This window comes from Cryptosporidium muris, genomic scaffold (genome assembly GCF_000006515.1).
Source record: "Cryptosporidium muris RN66 scf_1106632373407 genomic scaffold, whole genome shotgun sequence".
NCBI classification, from domain to species: domain Eukaryota; phylum Apicomplexa; class Conoidasida; order Eucoccidiorida; family Cryptosporidiidae; genus Cryptosporidium; species Cryptosporidium muris.
In genome coordinates this window covers 230,617-248,313 of record NW_002196572.1, presented here as the reverse complement: position 1 = coordinate 248,313, position 17,697 = coordinate 230,617, and the positions used below count along the sequence as shown (strand labels likewise).

The 17,697-nt window shown below is 27.5% G+C and overlaps 12 protein-coding genes across 12 annotated transcripts, besides 13 other annotated features; 8 read left to right on the top strand and 4 right to left on the bottom strand.

Moving 5' to 3' along the window:
- Positions 1-518: 518 nt before the first annotated feature.
- Positions 519-1,406, bottom strand: CMU_016750 (3' exoribonuclease protein, putative; the record flags this gene model as incomplete). The annotated part of the gene is made up of 1 exon (XM_002140238.1): positions 519-1,406. One exon carries the CDS (start codon positions 1,404-1,406, stop codon positions 519-521), a length of 888 nt encoding a protein of 295 aa, XP_002140274.1.
- Positions 1,407-1,574: 168 nt separating this feature from the next.
- CMU_016740 (uncharacterized protein) lies at positions 1,575-3,335 on the top strand (the record flags this gene model as incomplete). Its single annotated transcript, XM_002140237.1, has 1 exon — positions 1,575-3,335. One exon carries the CDS (start codon positions 1,575-1,577, stop codon positions 3,333-3,335), a length of 1,761 nt encoding a protein of 586 aa, XP_002140273.1.
- Positions 3,336-3,551: 216 nt separating this feature from the next.
- CMU_016730 (uncharacterized protein) lies at positions 3,552-7,202 on the top strand (the record flags this gene model as incomplete). Its single annotated transcript, XM_002140236.1, has 1 exon — positions 3,552-7,202. The coding sequence occupies one exon, from the start codon at positions 3,552-3,554 to the stop codon at positions 7,200-7,202; it is 3,651 nt and encodes a 1,216-aa protein (XP_002140272.1).
- Positions 6,928-6,959: a sequence feature (AT_rich).
- Positions 7,203-7,382: 180 nt separating the features above from the next.
- On the bottom strand, positions 7,383-7,955 carry CMU_016720 (uncharacterized protein; the record flags this gene model as incomplete). The annotated part of the gene is made up of 1 exon (XM_002140235.1): positions 7,383-7,955. One exon carries the CDS (start codon positions 7,953-7,955, stop codon positions 7,383-7,385), a length of 573 nt encoding a protein of 190 aa, XP_002140271.1.
- A 145-nt stretch (positions 7,956-8,100) lies between these two features.
- Positions 8,101-8,151: a sequence feature (AT_rich).
- Positions 8,152-8,222: 71 nt separating this feature from the next.
- On the top strand, positions 8,223-9,140 carry CMU_016710 (uncharacterized protein; the record flags this gene model as incomplete). Its single annotated transcript, XM_002140234.1, has 2 exons — positions 8,223-8,391; positions 8,476-9,140. The coding sequence occupies 2 exons, from the start codon at positions 8,223-8,225 to the stop codon at positions 9,138-9,140; spliced, it is 834 nt and encodes a 277-aa protein (XP_002140270.1).
- Position 9,141: 1 nt separating this feature from the next.
- Positions 9,142-9,193: a sequence feature (AT_rich).
- A 180-nt stretch (positions 9,194-9,373) lies between these two features.
- Positions 9,374-9,428: a sequence feature (AT_rich).
- Positions 9,429-9,632: 204 nt separating this feature from the next.
- Positions 9,633-9,724: a sequence feature (AT_rich).
- Positions 9,725-9,835: 111 nt separating this feature from the next.
- Positions 9,836-9,883: a sequence feature (AT_rich).
- Positions 9,884-9,951: 68 nt separating this feature from the next.
- Positions 9,952-10,758, bottom strand: CMU_016700 (RNA recognition motif. family protein; the record flags this gene model as incomplete). Its single annotated transcript, XM_002140233.1, has 2 exons — positions 9,952-10,479; positions 10,663-10,758. 2 exons carry the CDS (start codon positions 10,756-10,758, stop codon positions 9,952-9,954), a joined length of 624 nt encoding a protein of 207 aa, XP_002140269.1.
- Positions 10,496-10,523: a sequence feature (AT_rich).
- A 175-nt stretch (positions 10,759-10,933) lies between the features above and the next one.
- CMU_016690 (uncharacterized protein) lies at positions 10,934-11,736 on the top strand (the record flags this gene model as incomplete). Its single annotated transcript, XM_002140232.1, has 2 exons — positions 10,934-10,942; positions 11,131-11,736. The coding sequence occupies 2 exons, from the start codon at positions 10,934-10,936 to the stop codon at positions 11,734-11,736; spliced, it is 615 nt and encodes a 204-aa protein (XP_002140268.1).
- Positions 11,737-12,443: 707 nt separating this feature from the next.
- Positions 12,444-13,142, top strand: CMU_016680 (uncharacterized protein; the record flags this gene model as incomplete). Its single annotated transcript, XM_002140231.1, has 1 exon — positions 12,444-13,142. One exon carries the CDS (start codon positions 12,444-12,446, stop codon positions 13,140-13,142), a length of 699 nt encoding a protein of 232 aa, XP_002140267.1.
- A 507-nt stretch (positions 13,143-13,649) lies between these two features.
- CMU_016670 (uncharacterized protein) lies at positions 13,650-14,441 on the top strand (the record flags this gene model as incomplete). The annotated part of the gene is made up of 1 exon (XM_002140230.1): positions 13,650-14,441. The coding sequence occupies one exon, from the start codon at positions 13,650-13,652 to the stop codon at positions 14,439-14,441; it is 792 nt and encodes a 263-aa protein (XP_002140266.1).
- A 129-nt stretch (positions 14,442-14,570) lies between these two features.
- Positions 14,571-14,592: a sequence feature (AT_rich).
- Positions 14,593-14,847: 255 nt separating this feature from the next.
- On the top strand, positions 14,848-15,626 carry CMU_016660 (uncharacterized protein; the record flags this gene model as incomplete). Its single annotated transcript, XM_002140229.1, has 2 exons — positions 14,848-14,914; positions 14,986-15,626. 2 exons carry the CDS (start codon positions 14,848-14,850, stop codon positions 15,624-15,626), a joined length of 708 nt encoding a protein of 235 aa, XP_002140265.1.
- Positions 14,932-14,958: a sequence feature (AT_rich).
- A 51-nt stretch (positions 15,627-15,677) lies between the features above and the next one.
- Positions 15,678-15,791: a microsatellite.
- A 114-nt stretch (positions 15,792-15,905) lies between these two features.
- CMU_016650 (uncharacterized protein) lies at positions 15,906-16,412 on the bottom strand (the record flags this gene model as incomplete). The annotated part of the gene is made up of 1 exon (XM_002140228.1): positions 15,906-16,412. One exon carries the CDS (start codon positions 16,410-16,412, stop codon positions 15,906-15,908), a length of 507 nt encoding a protein of 168 aa, XP_002140264.1.
- Positions 16,411-16,451: a sequence feature (AT_rich).
- Positions 16,452-16,711: 260 nt separating this feature from the next.
- Positions 16,712-16,733: a sequence feature (AT_rich).
- Positions 16,734-16,745: 12 nt separating this feature from the next.
- CMU_016640 (RNA recognition motif. family protein) lies at positions 16,746-17,654 on the top strand (the record flags this gene model as incomplete). Its single annotated transcript, XM_002140227.1, has 1 exon — positions 16,746-17,654. The coding sequence occupies one exon, from the start codon at positions 16,746-16,748 to the stop codon at positions 17,652-17,654; it is 909 nt and encodes a 302-aa protein (XP_002140263.1).
- A 3-nt stretch (positions 17,655-17,657) lies between these two features.
- Positions 17,658-17,697: part of a sequence feature (AT_rich) that runs on past the window's edge.

The window sequence follows — 17,697 nt, the reverse complement described above, 5'->3', positions numbered from 1 at the left end:
ATATTCAAAAACTTCGAAGTATAAATATCTATGGAATGGTAATATGTACATTTTTTTAGCCAATATATTATTTATTGTTAGACTATACTCATAAAATCCTGTATGGAATATTATTCAATGAAGTTTATTATTTCTAGAAACAAAGGAATTGATCTTGTATAATAATTCAACAATAGTTATATTTGGTATTATTACAATGTTTAAATATAATAGACCAGGATTCGAGCAGTTTCTTAGTTAAGTTTTAGGATAAAAATAAATCTAGAGATATTAAGAAGACTAAGAAAGAAGATTTTGAAGAGTTTGAAAAGGAATAAATATTTAATTATTGATTGATAAATAATAAGAATGAGCTCAAAAATAATTTCTAGGTGGAAATAAAAGTTATATAAATATCGATTAGTTAAACAATATACGAAAGCAGAGCAACAATATATTGTAGAAAAAACCACTTAGAAAATACTATTTTATATAAAGATTGCAACTATTCAGCTAAGTTTGATATCATCTGTAAAACCTTAATCATATTGCTTTATCTTTTCTTCAGAAATAAGGTGTTCTTTCATTTCGTTCGTAATTGCAGTACAAGCTGCTTCTGCTAAGGAAAACATTAATTTTGATGTCTGGATATCCCCAAAGGCAGAACCTTTTGCTGATAAATGTACTACTTGATTACGCAAAGTACATAGTCCAATACTTAATTCGGAAATGTTAGAATTTTCAAGATTGATCTCATCATATGTTGGATCAAGTATACATATGTATTTACAGTCAGATTTGACTTCAGAATTATTAGGAATTGCGATCACAGTAACTGATGAAAATAATCCTATAATTTCAATTTTAGCATCACATAAAGCTAAAGATAAACATGATATAGCAGCTGACAATGCACAACCATCATCCTCAATAATGTATATATAACAGTCTATACTCATCCTTGTATATTTTTCACGGCAAATAATTGACTGAATAACTTTCTCCAGAGTTAAAGATTGGTATTTTTCCTCAGCTTTATAATCTGTATTTAAATTACTTTTGTTTATATTTCCATACTGTCTCATTTTTTTACAAAAGGGACTTAAACGATAATCAACTGTAACTGATAAACCAATTTCATTTAAAGAAGATTTAGTTAATTTCGGGCCATTAATAGTACATAATACACGCGTTCTACCAATTGAAAAATAAGCAGAGCCATCACAAGTAGCAACAGTACCTGTTTTTATGTTTATTGGTCTGACTTCATTTGGAATACGTGAATCATTACGTATATAATTTGATGAACTATGTAACATGTCTTTTGAATTATTGGAATGGACTACATCATGTTCGGAAGAGTTATTTTTATTAAATCTTTCCTTAGTAAACACTGGTAATGGCATAAATGCCTCAACATCTTTCATTTCCTTTTAAGGACTATAAGAAAGTATTAAAAATCTATACGATATACAAGTAGCGATGAACCGCCTGAAATTTTAATATTAGAAAAATAGCACTCATTAGTCAATAGAAATTGAACTATCAGCCCCAGTATAATTTTATGTTAAGTCAGTATTTTCATAGCATTTCATATGGAAAATTCGGAAATAGTTTGGTGCTCAAGTAACTATGTGAGATATGATCTTAAAAGTAAAGATAGTGAAAAAAGTAACCAGGCACATAAATCAGAATCTTTACTAGAGGTTGAATATAATATTGCGACTGCATCGGATTTAAAAACAGTACCAATATCAGGAACTCAACAAAATTTTATAGAACAACACTTATGGCAAATATCCTCTACAGATGAACTGAATCCAACATACTCTGAATCTACTGAGGGAATTAAGTTCTTGACCCAAGATGTCACGGAGAATACTACTATATTTTGTAACAATTGGGGAAAGTTGGGTCGCACCTTTTGGATCATATATATTATGTGTCTATCTATGATTCAGGATATTTCTGGCGTAATAATACCTAATCCTATTTATAAGCAGGAATTGACAGGTTCAAAAATAAATGTAGTTACAAACATTCCCTGCATCTCTATACTATACCCATTCTACTGGAAATATATTCTGACACCTATACGTCTTTTCTTCGCAATAATTTTAAAATATTTGTGGAATTCACACTTATCAATTACTGATGTAAAGCCAATCAATAAATTCTTTTCACCAATGACATGGTTTCCTAGAAGTTTATATTTTATTGATGCAGCTCATCTGAATATTGGAACAGGAATTAATATTTATATATCTCCATTCAGACGTTTAATATCTAAAACTACTGATTTAAGATATTGCCCTGAAATATGGAGAATAATTAACAAGGGATCTAATCGTAAAATAATGTATATATCAACCAGACCTATTGGATATATTATTGCCTTGGGTTACTCTGATGGATTTTCAATATGGGAACATAAACCACCTTTTACAGGGAGCTCTCATGATGGATCATTTATTTCTAATGGATCCTGGAAATGTATATTTTCTATAACTCTTTATTCTCTCAAATGTTTATTATGGTCAAACGATGGTCGTACACTTTACGTAGGGGATGGATCTTGTATTAGGGCATTTTCTTACATATATATGGCGACAATTAATTCTATAGAGCAGGAAATGAGTATTGATAACTTCAGTTTATATGGTAATGGTCAAATTATATTTAGGGCTCCAACATTTGTACATGATTGTCTGGCTATTGCAACATCTGATATATTTTCTATTTTGGGGGTTGTTTGGGATGATGGTTACATTAATTTTGTAGACACTAATACTTGCAACTATTTGGTAGTTAAACATATATCTAAATTTAAATTAAAAAGAGTGTTTCTTCCAATTATAACATGTGTAGATGACTTATCTAACAATCAATCTTGCACATTTTTATTTTCAGATTCAAATAATATGTATGAATTTTTAATTAGACAAGATATATCTCAATTACAATCTAATTCAAATGAAAATATGAAAGATATTTCAAATAATTCATTAGAATTTACTAGATTACGTGCTCTACCAATACATTCAAGTAACCGTGAGAAAAAAATATTGAGTTTCACTTCTTCATATCAACGTGTTGCAATAATTTATGAAAATTCAAACTTAGTTTGGTTATACAGTTATACCATTAAGTATAATACTAATAGCCATCTTCTACTGATTGGTACAATTGAAGGTTATGGCATACCAAGGCAGATAAATATGCAGATAATTCCACATAGTGTAAAATCTATAAAAGGCTCAATGCTTATTATAAAGTGGATATCTCATGATTATAGCGAGGATAATACTGCATATAATTACAAGATCAAATCATACCCATTATTCTATAGTATATAGACTCAAATTAGCTTGGACATCTTCTTACCTTATATTTTCTTGGGGTTTATATCTAGAAATTCAGACATCTCCACGGTACCTATAAATCCCCGCTTTTTTCTAGAATAAAGGATTCTGCTACAGAACTTTACCTATATTAATTTGTTATAATTAGCTTGAATTTATGAATATTTGTAGTTTAGAAATACTTAGAATTTGTGAATATTTGATATAGATATGCAATTCACCAGTAAATTGGTGTCTTCAAAAGTTTTGCAATTATGGGGAAGTAACGATTTCTTAGCTAGATCTGAAGCTAATAGATATTTGATGGAATTTCAGGGATCCCCTTTGGCATGGGATGTATCTCGAGAACTTTTAGAAAATAGCAGAGAACTAGAAGTTCAATATACAGCAGCTCAAATATTATGTTATAAGGTTTCTCACAATTTAAATGAATTTGAAGCATGTGGAGGATCTATCAGTACTATTAAAGAATCGTACTTTAAGTTCATTTGCAAATATCTACAATCAAATACTGGAGATAACACTATAATATTATTAAGTAAGATATCTGAAGGTTTCTCATATTTAATAGCATATGATTTAACTAAGGGGAACTGTTCTGAAGATTTTGAGAAATGTTTACGAATATCTGAACCATTTTTCTTAAATAAAGGGACTGGTATTGAACTATGGATTACGTTGAATATTATGAGATATATGCCTGATGCCTGTAAGAAATTTGAGACACAAGAACAACTAATATTTCAATTATTATCTAGGATATTATCATTTCTATCTGAATCACTTATATGCTGTATATCATCCCAAAATTCTTTAAATAATCATAATATGAAATACAAATTATTAGATCTGTTAATTGACATTTTAATTGAATATTTTGAAAAGTTAGAAGCCCCATTATTTCGTCATTTAACCTTATCACAATCTATATTCCAATTAATGCAAGTAGATATATGTATAGCCCCTTATAGAATGGCTGAATTATTTGTAAGAGGATTACCTCGTTGCTCCTATTATATGCAGAAGATAATCCCCTTAGGAAATCCAGGAAGTATATGCAAAACTTATGAAGACAATCAAACTCTAAGTTTTGATGTGGAATTTCCATACGAAGGTGAGACATTAATTATAAAGTCTCTTTTAATATACTTGAGATCTTTATTTGATAAACTAAGGAATATTCCATTAGCTAGTGAAAAGACATTATCTATGGCTTCTATTGATGAATCTCATGAGATGATCAGAATGAAAACCTGGAGTAGATTGAAAATGGAAATACCTCAGATCCAATTAGATAATGAGACTGAACGTTCTATTTTAAGCTGGTCTGGTGTGATGTTTAATTTATTAGAAGGATATTCTCAATTATTTATTTTAGATGAGACATCTACTCAGAATAGTGGATTGAATATTAATAACCCTTTAACTTTTTTACCTAAGATGCTATCCTTACTTTTGTCTCTTCATATAAGAATTCCTGGAATATTAGCAAATATTTGGTGTACATTAAGAGATCTAGTTAATGAGAATATTTTATCTCATAACCAAGGAGTACAACTTGCATCCTCTTTAGTAACTCCAGCTATTCACAGTATTACGATTCAATGCCGGGATGACTATTATTATTGGCAACAGCTAGGAATTACCCAAGATTCAATAATATTATATAAACAGAGAAATATAGGACATGATGAACTAAAGTTTACTGAACAAGATGATTCTGCAATTGATGAATACTGTGACTTTTTAGATACTGCAAATATTCATATTGGTGATATTTATTTTTTCTTATCATCTTTAGGATCTAATTATGCCTCCGAATTTATCACATTTATCTATCATTCATTAATGGAATGTTGTAGAGAAGATGACTCTACGGGATGTATTGTATTTTTGAGATTTGCTGATTCTCTTATTGAGTCAACAAATTCTCTACAAGGTCCCATGTCAAATATAATTGAATTTTCTTGTATATCTACCCCAAAAACTCAATCTTGCATATATCAGGTAGTTTTACTTCTTCAAAAAGCAGCATTTTTACTATCTGACAAATCACTTCAGAATATCTGGTTTACTTCTCTGAAGTATTTATTAGATATTTCCGAATATTGCAATCTAACATTAATTTCATCAACTTTTGAAGAGATTTGCCAATTTGGGGCCGATCATATATTGAATAGTCTACATAGTGATCAAATACTCCTTGAACTAAGTGAAAGAGTCATATTAATTATCCAACATAAGATAAGATTTTGTTCAAATGAATCTATTTATAATAATATTAGTAAAATTGATGAGAATATTGGATTAGTTGGTGGTATTGTCCATTGTATTTGTTATACAATGATAAATAGTAATAAATCTATTGAAGATATAGCTAAAATACTTCAAACGTTTCTATTTCATCTTGTGAAAAAAACTCTTTGCTATCCTGATACTATTCCTATATCTACACAATTAACTTCATCTAATATACCAAATAGTTATAATCTTAATACAGAAGAATCTATACTTAATGGAATATGGAGCCTTTATGTTCTTTATAAAATCTTGAAAATTTTTACATTACTATTTTGTAGCTCAAAAACAGATACTAATTTAGCTTCAATATCACAAAAAGTACTAAGAACACCGAGCCAACAATTAGTATTATTTTTGCAAGGAATATTTTCTAACTCTGAACAATTCGGTAATTTTGAAAATAATATTGGACATCTAATTTTAAATTCTATATCACTTCCAAGCAAGTCTCAAGGTTATGGAGTTATCACATTTGCTTCATTACTCCAGCAACATTCAAGAAATATACCTTTGCGGCAGTTAATGTTTACAAATAAAAGAAACCTTTTAAAGGAAAGTCCAAATTGTCTTCTTTGCCCTAATGATATTATTATTGCAATAAGCTGCTTAATATTAAGAATAATCTCTGACTCATGGTCGGTTGAACAAGATCAAGATCCATCTAATATTAGTGTTGAAAAATCATGGTTTCATTGGAATTCAGTATATTATAAATTTGTCAAACAGCATTTAGTTGATATAAAAGAAATGGAACAGAATCCAATCATACTCATCAAAAAACATGGAGCATGTACAATGATAGTTTGTAGTATATTAAAGAAACTACCACAAATCAAACGAGAAGAATTTATTAATAGTATGAAGAATGATTATACAGAAATTATGCTTTATGAGTTTTGGATTAGAAAATCTCAGACCATTAAGAATATAGAAATATATAGAATAATAGAACCTCTATTTCAGTGGCAAATTACATATATTGGAAATAGTCATATATTATCTAATTCAGCACAAAGTGTTATCTTCTCTCCATATTTAAATTCATGTTTGAGTATTGCATTGCAAGCTTTAGAATCTAAAGATAAATTTCTTATAAATACTGTCTTAACATACCTTTCAAGACTCTGTACTATAATACATATATCAGGAAAGTATCCAGATGCATGGAAAGTGCACTTTAGTAGTATTATTGTGGTTTTATTTTCAAATTATCCATACTTTCATAAAAATCTTATAATGCAAACATGTCGCCTTGTATCATCTCTTTTAGAGTGTTTTCCAGATGATTTTTTAAAAATAATAAATAGAATAATATTTCCTGATATTAACAATAATCAGGTGGATAATAGAACTAATCCCTTTAGATATACTTCACGAGAGCAAAATAAAATCATTATTAGATGTTTCCAGAATCTCCGTGGTGCTAAATTACGTCAATTATTGATAGATATTTCAAATATAGTCAATGGGATAATAGATGCAAAAGATTGTTTATTACCATATGAACTCTACCTACAAAATATAAATCAAGGTAATACATCAATAATCAGTATCATATAACTACAAAAAAATTATACTACTACTTCCAATAGACTTTTTAGGTATCTTAAATAACAAAATATGATGGAATTAGATATATTAATAATTTTATTCTAATTCTTGATCTCCTTATTTAAGCTATCCTTTAATAGTTGTTGAAAGTATTCTTTATTTTTAGTTTTATTATCTTAGATATAAATTTTATTCCGTACACTCTTCGTTTTCTGTCTTTATCCTAGAGGGTGCACCAACCATTTCACTAACATATGGGTGAGATAAATCAGCTAAATTAAATATAGACATGTTATTATTTAATAAATGGACTCTTAATTGCCATCTTTGATTAATACTATGAACTAGATTTGGATGTATTATACGACTTTGAGTTGTACAAAGATTAGGATGGGGTATTAATTCAATATTCTCAACTTGTTTGCGATCTTTACTTGCAGAAACAGCAGGACTTACTAATGGAGTTGATTTGTCATCTACTGAATAAGTATGAGCGGAGATAGCCCTATTATTTAACAATACAGGGTGTATACGATAAAAGAAATGTAAAGCATCTCCTACAGATCTCATATGATTAGTATGATACTTAAGTTCTTCTTCAGAAAGCCCTTGATTCTCTCCAAAATAAGGATTAGTAAATCCGCAGACATTTTCAAAAGGTAGATACTTTAATGATAACATTGGAATTGTTTGACATTCTTTAGTAGAATTTGTTATTTTATTCTCAAGCCCTATAGGATATTCTTTCTCTAAACTGGACATAGTTACTTATATATCTAATTTCTAATTTTTATTTGATAGTACAACCAAACCTAAAGCTAAAAAGGTAGTATAACAAAAAAATCTTCTTAGAGAAGGCATGCACACGATACTGTCGACGTTACCAGGTCTCTATCATGAGTAGCGGTAAAAAAAAATTAAAATATTATATAATTGAATTTTTATTTTAATTATATAAGGAAGATGTATCCATAATATTCTCTGGAATTTTAGAAGATTTCAATTACTATATTTATTATATTAAAAGAGATGGATGCAAAAGATGCTGATATTTTAAAATTCTTAGAAGACTATAAAGCTTCGGAATCACTAAATATATTTATGGCTTTAAGGGAAGAATGCCAAATTAATTTTGACCCTCCAATTGTCTTAGAACACCAAATATTAATAGATGATGGAAGAAAATCTTCGTTACAAGGTGAGGTATTTTAGAATTTAAAGTTTTCTGACACTCTTAATCATGGTAAATGTCTTTGTAATAATATCTTGCATCATTTTTTAGATTTGGAGATGTTAATTAAAGATGGAGCTCTTAAAAAACTTAAAATACCTCAAATAGATATTTTAACTAATATGACGACTTATGGCTATGTTCTAACTAGTGATATAATAAGAGTAACTCATTCAAAGTTAATTCATATTGTAAGAGATGATGAAACTTGTACGGGAATTAAAATATGCTTGGATAAAGATAGTTGTGCTATGGGGAAATTAGATATTATATTTATACCAGAATTAATTAATTGGATGAAAATAAAAATCTTTCCAATTTTTACAGGCCTTAAGATTAGTAATGCTGATATGATGAATTGTTTAAATAAATTCCTTGCAACCTTTAATATAGATAAAGGAAATCTTCAACTATGTAAAGAGCATATTAGATTATTAAATACTGATAAATTACTTACATATTTAATGAGAAGTGGAATTTTAAGAAGAGATGAGGAATTACCAAATAAATTTTTAGCTTTTTCAATACCAACTATGGGTGGTTTTATTCAACAACTTGAGAGTGGTAATAAGGCAATCATTACAGCTCTTAAAAGATTTAAGTATAATGAAACCACTCTTGACAAGTTGGAATGTATTAATTTAGGAAAGTCCAATTTTACATTAGATTTTCATTTACGTGATTTACAAGGTAGAGGGATTTTAAAAAAAGAGTAAGTTAAATTTATTTTGAAATTTTGTAAATTTTCTAATTTATTTTTCTTATATTTGTTATAGATTACAAAGTGGATCTGTCTTTATATATAAATTATCCAATAAATTTTCAACTTTCTCACGTAAAAGGTACCGATTTAACTATTAGTTTCAAAGAATTAAGTGAAGAAATTCACATTATTATACAATCTATAAAGTGATTAAGATATATTTTAGTGAAAAGTTTGTAACTAAACTTAATATATTATTGTGTATATATTTATTTTATATATAAAATCTTTATATTATAATGATTATGTATTTGCAATGTATTATCTAGATATTTCAAGTTACAAAAGTTTGGTGATTTAAACTTTTATATGAATTGGAAGTTGAGAAATTTGAAATAGTTAAATCTATATTAATAGGAATATTGGAAAAAGTAATTATTTATCAAGTCATATGCCTTTGATATTATTTTTGTATTCTTAAATATGAAAGTATATAATCAAGATCATAAATTGTATTAATATAAAAAGAAAATAATCTATATATTTGTAAATAATTAGTTATAAAATGAATTTTTTAATTTTCTTATATCAATATTTGCAATGTAATAGTGTAATAATAAATTTCTTTTTTATTTTGTTATGAAAATATATCGAAAATATCTATCAAAATCTTATTATAGACTCCATTTGATTCCTAGTATCCATAACTAAATATATTAAATTACTAGATATATTTAGAATAATAAATATATATAAGTGATCAAAATATAGAAAAAAAAACTTACAGTTAAATAATTCATTCAATAATTTAAAGATTCATAGATTTAATAACATGGAGATGTACTTCTTGATCTACTTAGTGATCTTGTTTTATGATTTATACTTCTATAATATCTAGATCTTTCTATACTATTTTTATTACTAAGAAGAGATGTCAAGTAGTTATCTTTACTTTGATGATTATATATAATTGATCCATTACGGTTATTTAGTTTATTTAATTCCTTTTCAAACAATAGTCTCACATCTTTAGTAATTCCATAAATTCCTATTCCACCTCCTTCTGCACCAGAAGGTGTATAAGAATCACTCTTAACCTTGTAATTTGAAACGTGATCTACTTTTAATTTATTACCTAGTAGTATCATATCGTTGGCATTATCAACTGCTAAAATTGTGCTCTGTTGGTCTTCATATGCTAAAAAACAAAACCCTTTAGATTTCCCAGTTTTAGGATCTCTAATTAAATTGACATCTATTGGTTCACCCCATTGAGAAAAGACAATAACAATATCCCCTTCTGTTAGCCCATAATTCAATCCTCCAATATAGATATATGCAGAGTTCCTATACTATAGAGGTAATAACATATATAATAATTAAAATATATTTAATAGTATAACTATAGTTAGGAGATATATTTAGCAAGAGAATGTAGACAAATTCTTAATAAAGAAAGTAAATCTTATCTTTTTTTTTTCTTTTATTCATTATACTTAGCTGAATAAATTTCCTTAATCTTATAATGAACTTACCGTTGAATGCCATGAACCCTCAGTATTATAACATTTATTATATTCAAAATCACTTAAGGATTTCACAGAGCTTTGAAAAATGTCGGGTTTTTTCATATAAGTATAAATAGAGATAATTTTATCAAAGAGATAAAAAAAGTGGCGCCAATAGCTGCCTAATCTATAACTACACTTTTAATAAAAATAAAGAAATATAGTTCCTGAGTATATCTGGTATAATATATTACCTATATATATATTATAAAATGATACTGATAATATTAACGATAATATGGAATTTGTGTATTTTAATTTATACGATAGTTTTTAAGATTTTATATTTTATAATGGTAAGTAATTTTAAAATTGGGATATGATCAATAAATTTATCTATTAAGAAAAAAAATAATACTTAGAAAAATAAAGTTTTAGTATTATTAAGGATATAGTATGGATTAGGTTTTAATACTTATTTATGACTCTTTATAGAATTTATTTGGGATAGATATATCTCAAAATAGTGAGGAAGATAAAGTAAATATTAAGAACTTAAAGAAAGTTCCAAAACATTTTGTAATTACCTTTAGAGATAGGGAAGCAAGTGAAAAAGGAGTTCTAGTCCTATTATACAAGAGTTTATGTTTATTGAAGACTGTTAATGTTGAATATGTTACTATTTTTGAGCCTACAGGGATTGTACAGTCTAAGTTGACACCTCATTTAAGAGATGATAATGAAGTTCCTACTAATATACGCTTTTTAACAAAAAAAGATTCTATTGATGATTTCTTTGAGAAAATTGTCCAGATAACAAATATTTCTAGAAGTGAACAGGATGATAATGAAAATAAACTTACTTTCAAAAATTTATATGAATCCTTAAATTGTGGTGGAACTTGGCCACCTGCAGAATGTATATTAATACTAAGAAATTTACCTTTAGATGTTCCTTTGAATGGAGTTGAAGATATTATAAAATTTCTGAGGAGATTACGTGAATACTTAGCAACATTTACAATAAAACCAATACAAATTGTAAGCATGGGAGCATTTGGAAATATGCCGCCTATATTACCATTGAGTGCAGAGCTATAGTAAGTTACCCGCACAATATTGCATGCTTATTTTCTAACTCTGTATTTTCTTTTTCTAGTGAATTTTGGGGATATGATATCTCAAATATAAAAAAGGTTTTAATAAGATATTCTAAAACAAAACAGCGCAATGGAAGATAAGATCCTTGATAACTTCTAGAAATATATATTTACCTATTTCTTTGGAATATTAAAAATTAATGGTTACTTTCTTTTTTCTATTTATTTGTTTATAAAAAAGTATAACAATAGCAGTAATTAGATTTAAACAACTTTTTAGTTTTTTTCTAATTTCTTATATGCATACTAAATCAATATATATATCTCTAGTCTGCTTAATAAATAATCACTTTTAATTTTTGATCTAAATCCTTAGCTATTTTTTCTATTATACATTTAGACGTATATTCTAGTACTCTATACGTAAGGCGCTATAGTCTGTTTTTCTTCGTATCTTTAAATGCAATGGAAGACATTTATCATACGTCTCGACTTGTATTATTTGTTTTATTGAAGCCGTGTGGTTGTGTGGAATATAGCAGAAATATTGTAATTTGAGTTAGCGACTCAGCGCTTGTAAATAAAAGAAAAAAAAAAGGAATCTAACATAACTGGTGCTTTAAGGGTAATTAACAAAAATACCAAGGGTACTATATCCAATACTCTGTTATATATCCATTGATAATCCAGCTAGGTTAATATAATATAATGGGCAGTAAACAGTCCATTCCAACTACAAAGGATGGCTATCTTTTAAGAATACCAAAGTTTCAGAATTTTCCTGAAGATGTAAAAGCTAATGTAGAATTAGAAGAAGGTGTAATTGTATTGATGATAGCAAAATCTGGTAGTACAAGTTTTATGGAAATTAACACTGATGATGGGCGTTTTGCAATAGCAAAGGCAGAAGCAGATCGTATTGCAGAGGAAGAGGCTCTTCGTTTATCTACTGAACAATCAATTAGGGTAAATGAGGGGGATGGAGTTTATTCAGTCCCAACATCAAGAGTAATAACAAATGTAACATCATTTATATCACATTCATCTTCACAGTTAGAATCAGAAGTAACTTCTGCTCATTCGGATACTATTAATAATACTACTGATGATGTATTAGATATTGAAGATAACAAGTCAACAACTAATGGAGGTTTTATTGAGAATTTAGCAAATCAATGTGGAGCTGTATTCTCTGAATGTCATCAATATCCTAAATTTCGTATCGTTGCAAATGGAAATGAAGTGCAACGGCGTATTGATAATGTTCTACATTCATCTGGATGTGATACAGAATTTGTTATTGATAAGACAACTGCTACATGTGGCTGTTTAGGACCAAAACATGATAGATTAACGTGTAAAGTTTGTAGAGGGATGCACTTGGAGGACGCTCCACTGTTATATTGATCTTCTCTCCTTTCTTCTTGGATAGTTAAGAAGTTGTCAAAATAGGTTTTTTGGAATACTAATTTATAACACTTGGGAAATAAATAAGTAATAAGCTTTATATTAGAAGATACAATGACTACATATTTTATTTGTACAAGTAATATTTATAAGCCTATATTTAAATAGAAAGCATGTCCACAGGTTTTTTTTTTTTTACGAGATTAGTTTTTCAGAAACATTAATGTTTGACTAGATGTATATATAGGTTTATATATGTGCATGCAATATTCAATTCTAAGATTCTTGATATTATTTTATATTGGATTTTGCATGCATGTATGCAGATTTCCATGTATTGAGGATCATATCTCGAGATATTAATACATGTATACATGCATATGTATATAGCCCAATAGTGGACTATATTTAGGTTATATCAAGGTTCATTACTGACTATTTTACAATAAATAAGACAAAGTTTTTCTTTTCTTTATAATTGGTGTGGATTTTAGTAATAGAGGAATAATGGAACTAGAAAATGCATCCCCAAATCAAGCTACAAAGACAAGCTTAAGTCAATCTGAAGATCAAGCTTTATTAAAAAAACGACCATCAGATGCTTCTACATCTGGAGATGATCAAAGTAAAAAGGTTTGTTCTGGAGTATCTGAAAAACAAAAAAATAGAAGGGAAAGTTCTGATTATGTCGATTATTCTAATGTTGATACTTCTAATTATAGTAATTGTAAGAATTCTTTCACTAAGCATTCAATACAAAGTCACAATACAAAGGAATCTTCTAAATCGCATAATTCTAACTCTGTAAATTCTTCATATGGAGATAGTCTAGAAAGTGGATCAGGATCATCTACTAGAAATAATGATAAATGTTGCTATGATAAAAGTTCAAGTAATATTAGTAAATCTGAAAATTCAACTAAAATTGCGGAATTTTCATCAAATTGTAAAGATTCACAGAAAAGCAGAAAGGACACAATGTTTGATGGATACAATGGGACTTCTTGTAATATTAGTAAAATTACTACCAGTAAATTAAATACTAGCTCAAAATCAACATCAAAATCTGATAGTTGTCAAAATAAATTAACTAATAGTGGATCTACAGATTGTATTGATGGTTCAGAAAATAGTCCCACTAATAGGGATGAAACATATTCAAGTACTGATAGAGATTCTTGCAATATTGATAAGAATTCAATTACTAGTAAGAAGTCATCTTTAAGTGATCAAAAAGGAGTAAAAGGAATGGAATCTACAACTTCAAAGTCATACTCTAATAGAACCCAAAATTCATAATAAGCATCTATTTCCCTTATAATATACTTAATATTATATATTTGATGCTAATGTGGACAAATTTCTGAAAAGTATGCACCTATTTAATGATAAGGAAAGCCAATCAAGTAAATATTATACTTGAAAAGGATATATTAAAAAAAAAAAAAAAGACAAAAAGAAGATATTGTAGAATAGATTCTTTTAATATTGCATATTTATGATTAAAGTCTATTTGATCTAAATTTTTATAGTTCTTAGATTTTAATTAGAATACTTTATTATTTCCTTATAAAGGGGATCTTAATAGTTACATCTTCATAGTGTAATTTAGAGCGGGAAGATGGAGGTTGATAGTTCTCCTTAAAAAAGGTATTAGCTTCCCTTTTAATATTAAAGTTAACTTTTTTCGTTTTTTTTTTTTTAAATGGACTCAGATAGTGATATTGAAACTCATATAGTTGAAGATATAGTTGAATCAAATAGTTTAACTGGTAAGTGGTGATGTTTGTATATTTTTTTTTATTTTAAATATATTGCCACAATTTATTTATTTAATAATCAGGACCTAAATTAATTTTAAACTCTGAGAGAATTCTTTACAGAGCTGAAGAGATTAAATATAAACCATTCAATGGGATAAAAGAGATTCCATTTATTGAAACTTTGGCTATTACTGCTCCTATAAATAAATGCAATTTAGATATTGACTACAAGGACAGTTTAGCAAGAGAAATAAGTTTTTATAATACTGCTTTAAATAATGTAAAAGAGGCTTGTAATAAACTAAGTGATTTAGGAATTAAATGGAATCGTCCAAATGATATGTTAGCTGAGATGTTAAAAAGTGATGCTCAAATGAGGTCAATCAAAGCAGATTTACTTAAACAAGAAGAAAAAATTAAGGTAGTTCAGAATAGAAAAAAGAGAACTATAGAGAAGAAATTTACTAAGAAGATTCAGGTTGAAAAGAAGAAACTAAGAGCTCAAGAAAAGAAAAATAATATTAAAGAAATAGAACGGTGGAAGGCAAACAGAGATAAAAGTATACCAGTAGAAGAGTCATTTGATAAATTCTTTACTAATAAGAAGGTAGTAAAAAGTTCAAAAAATAAGCAAGGAAAGGATAAATCAGAAATATCTAAGAAGATAGGTACAAATTCAAAATTAAAGAAATTAAAAAGAAATAAAAGTTCTAAAAGATAAATTGTGTTCTAAATTGGCATAATTAATATTTCTACTAAGTCTAAATAATAAATAATATATTATTTATATATATAACTTATTAATTTTGTATCTATTTAATATTATATTATTATTTATATATTATTAATATAATAGCTATTTATTATACAAATTAATTATTGTATAGATCAGTAATTTTTTATCATAAAAAAAAGAATTCTGAAATTAATGTTAGAGTTAAATTATTAAATGTTTCCTTGTTGATTTCAATTTTGGATCTTTTTTTCGGGTCTTTTCTAGTTAATTCTCACTAGTAACTGAATCTAAATTCTTTAGAGAATTTTCCATAACATTCTGAGATATTTTAATCATACCCTTTAATTTGAAAAATAAAGAGTTTTCATCATTTTCATCTAGCATATCAATATTCAAATCTTTACATATTTCGTGAATGCTAGTAGTATTTCTGTATCTTGTAGCCAAATACCAAAGGCATTCATTCAACCAGATATTCCTATTCGATGATTCCTGACTAATATTACTAATTCCAAGTGGTGGAATATCTTCCATAAGTTTTAATAATTTTGTTATTGTAATTTCTTCTAGATCTTCCAGACATAATCTAATTATTTTTCTTTGACCCATTGAATACAATACAATAATCGATTCAAAAATTAAAATATCGTACTGTTCGGAAGATATTGCTTGTTTAATATGTTTTTTTAAAAATTGTAAATCACATATTACAGATTGTGAAGAATTTGATATTTTCTTTATTTCAGATTTTAAAGATTGTAATTTTTCCATATTTTTTCTATTATATTTTATTTTTATATCTTAAAAAAAGTTGATAAAATCTTCAAAAAATAGATTTCTAGGCTTAATTCTCATGGACTTTTTTTTTCCTAAATCTGAAAACTTGATACCTATTGACAACTCCTATTACCGGTAAAAAATTATGCAGTATACCGGTATTGACACTATCCGTAAGGATAAAAAGGAAAAAACTTCTACATAGTACAATTTTCCCACTTATATTAATAATATATCTTTTAACTTAAGTATTTATCCAATTTGTTTTTTTTTGAAGTGAGACCTTTCCTTTGATATAATTATTTTTTTTTTTTTGTTAACTAGGTAATGGCCAGCGAGGCCCTTGGTCTTGCAAACAGTATCTTCATCAAAAATATATCACCTTTGGCTACAGAAGAATCAGTATGTAAAGCATTTGAAGATTTAAAGAATGAGATTTTAGGTGTTAGCTTTCATGTTTACCCAGGTACAAGTCAAAGATTCTGTCAGGTAGACTTCAAGACTTCAAGTGGAGTTACTAATGCTATGGGTTTAAATGGATCTACACTTTTAGGAGTACCAATGTCAATAACTGTTATTGCACCAGTACCAATTAAACTAAATATGAAATATCCCAAGATATCTCCAAAATCAACTACACAGAGAAGTGCTAATATACTTGAAGAACGATTATCACGTACTATACTTGTAGAGAACATACCAGAGAAATTTACCCAAAATGAATTGAAAATTTTCTTTTCAAATTTTGGGTCTATTTTAGATATAAGCTTTGAACAACGTCAAATTGGTGATGAAAGTCTTCGTTGTACTATTGAATTTGAGAACAAAGAAGAAGCGAATAAAGTTAGAAGACAAAATAAAGATATAGTACTTGGAGATAGAGTATTAAGGATATCAACTCCTAAGTCTATGATAAGAAATCTAAGTCAAACCTCTGATATTCAATATACAATGTCTAATGTGATGTTATCTTCAGTTCCAGTAGCATATCAACAAATTAAGAAGTTACAATGGGAAAGTAAATTAGCAAAGGTAGATGAAGTAGTTAAAGAGTTAATAGACAAGAAATTGTTAACAAAGGATGAAGATATATTACCTAAAAAAAAGTTAAGTAGAAGTGGGGATTCTCATGAGAAAATAAGACCTGAAAGAAGAGATGGCATTGAAGTAGTTAATGAAGATATTGAATATAGATATAGAAGAAATCGTTCATTTTCACGATCTCCACCTACATAATGCTAAAAAAAAATATAAGTAGTATTATTAAGAAATATATTCA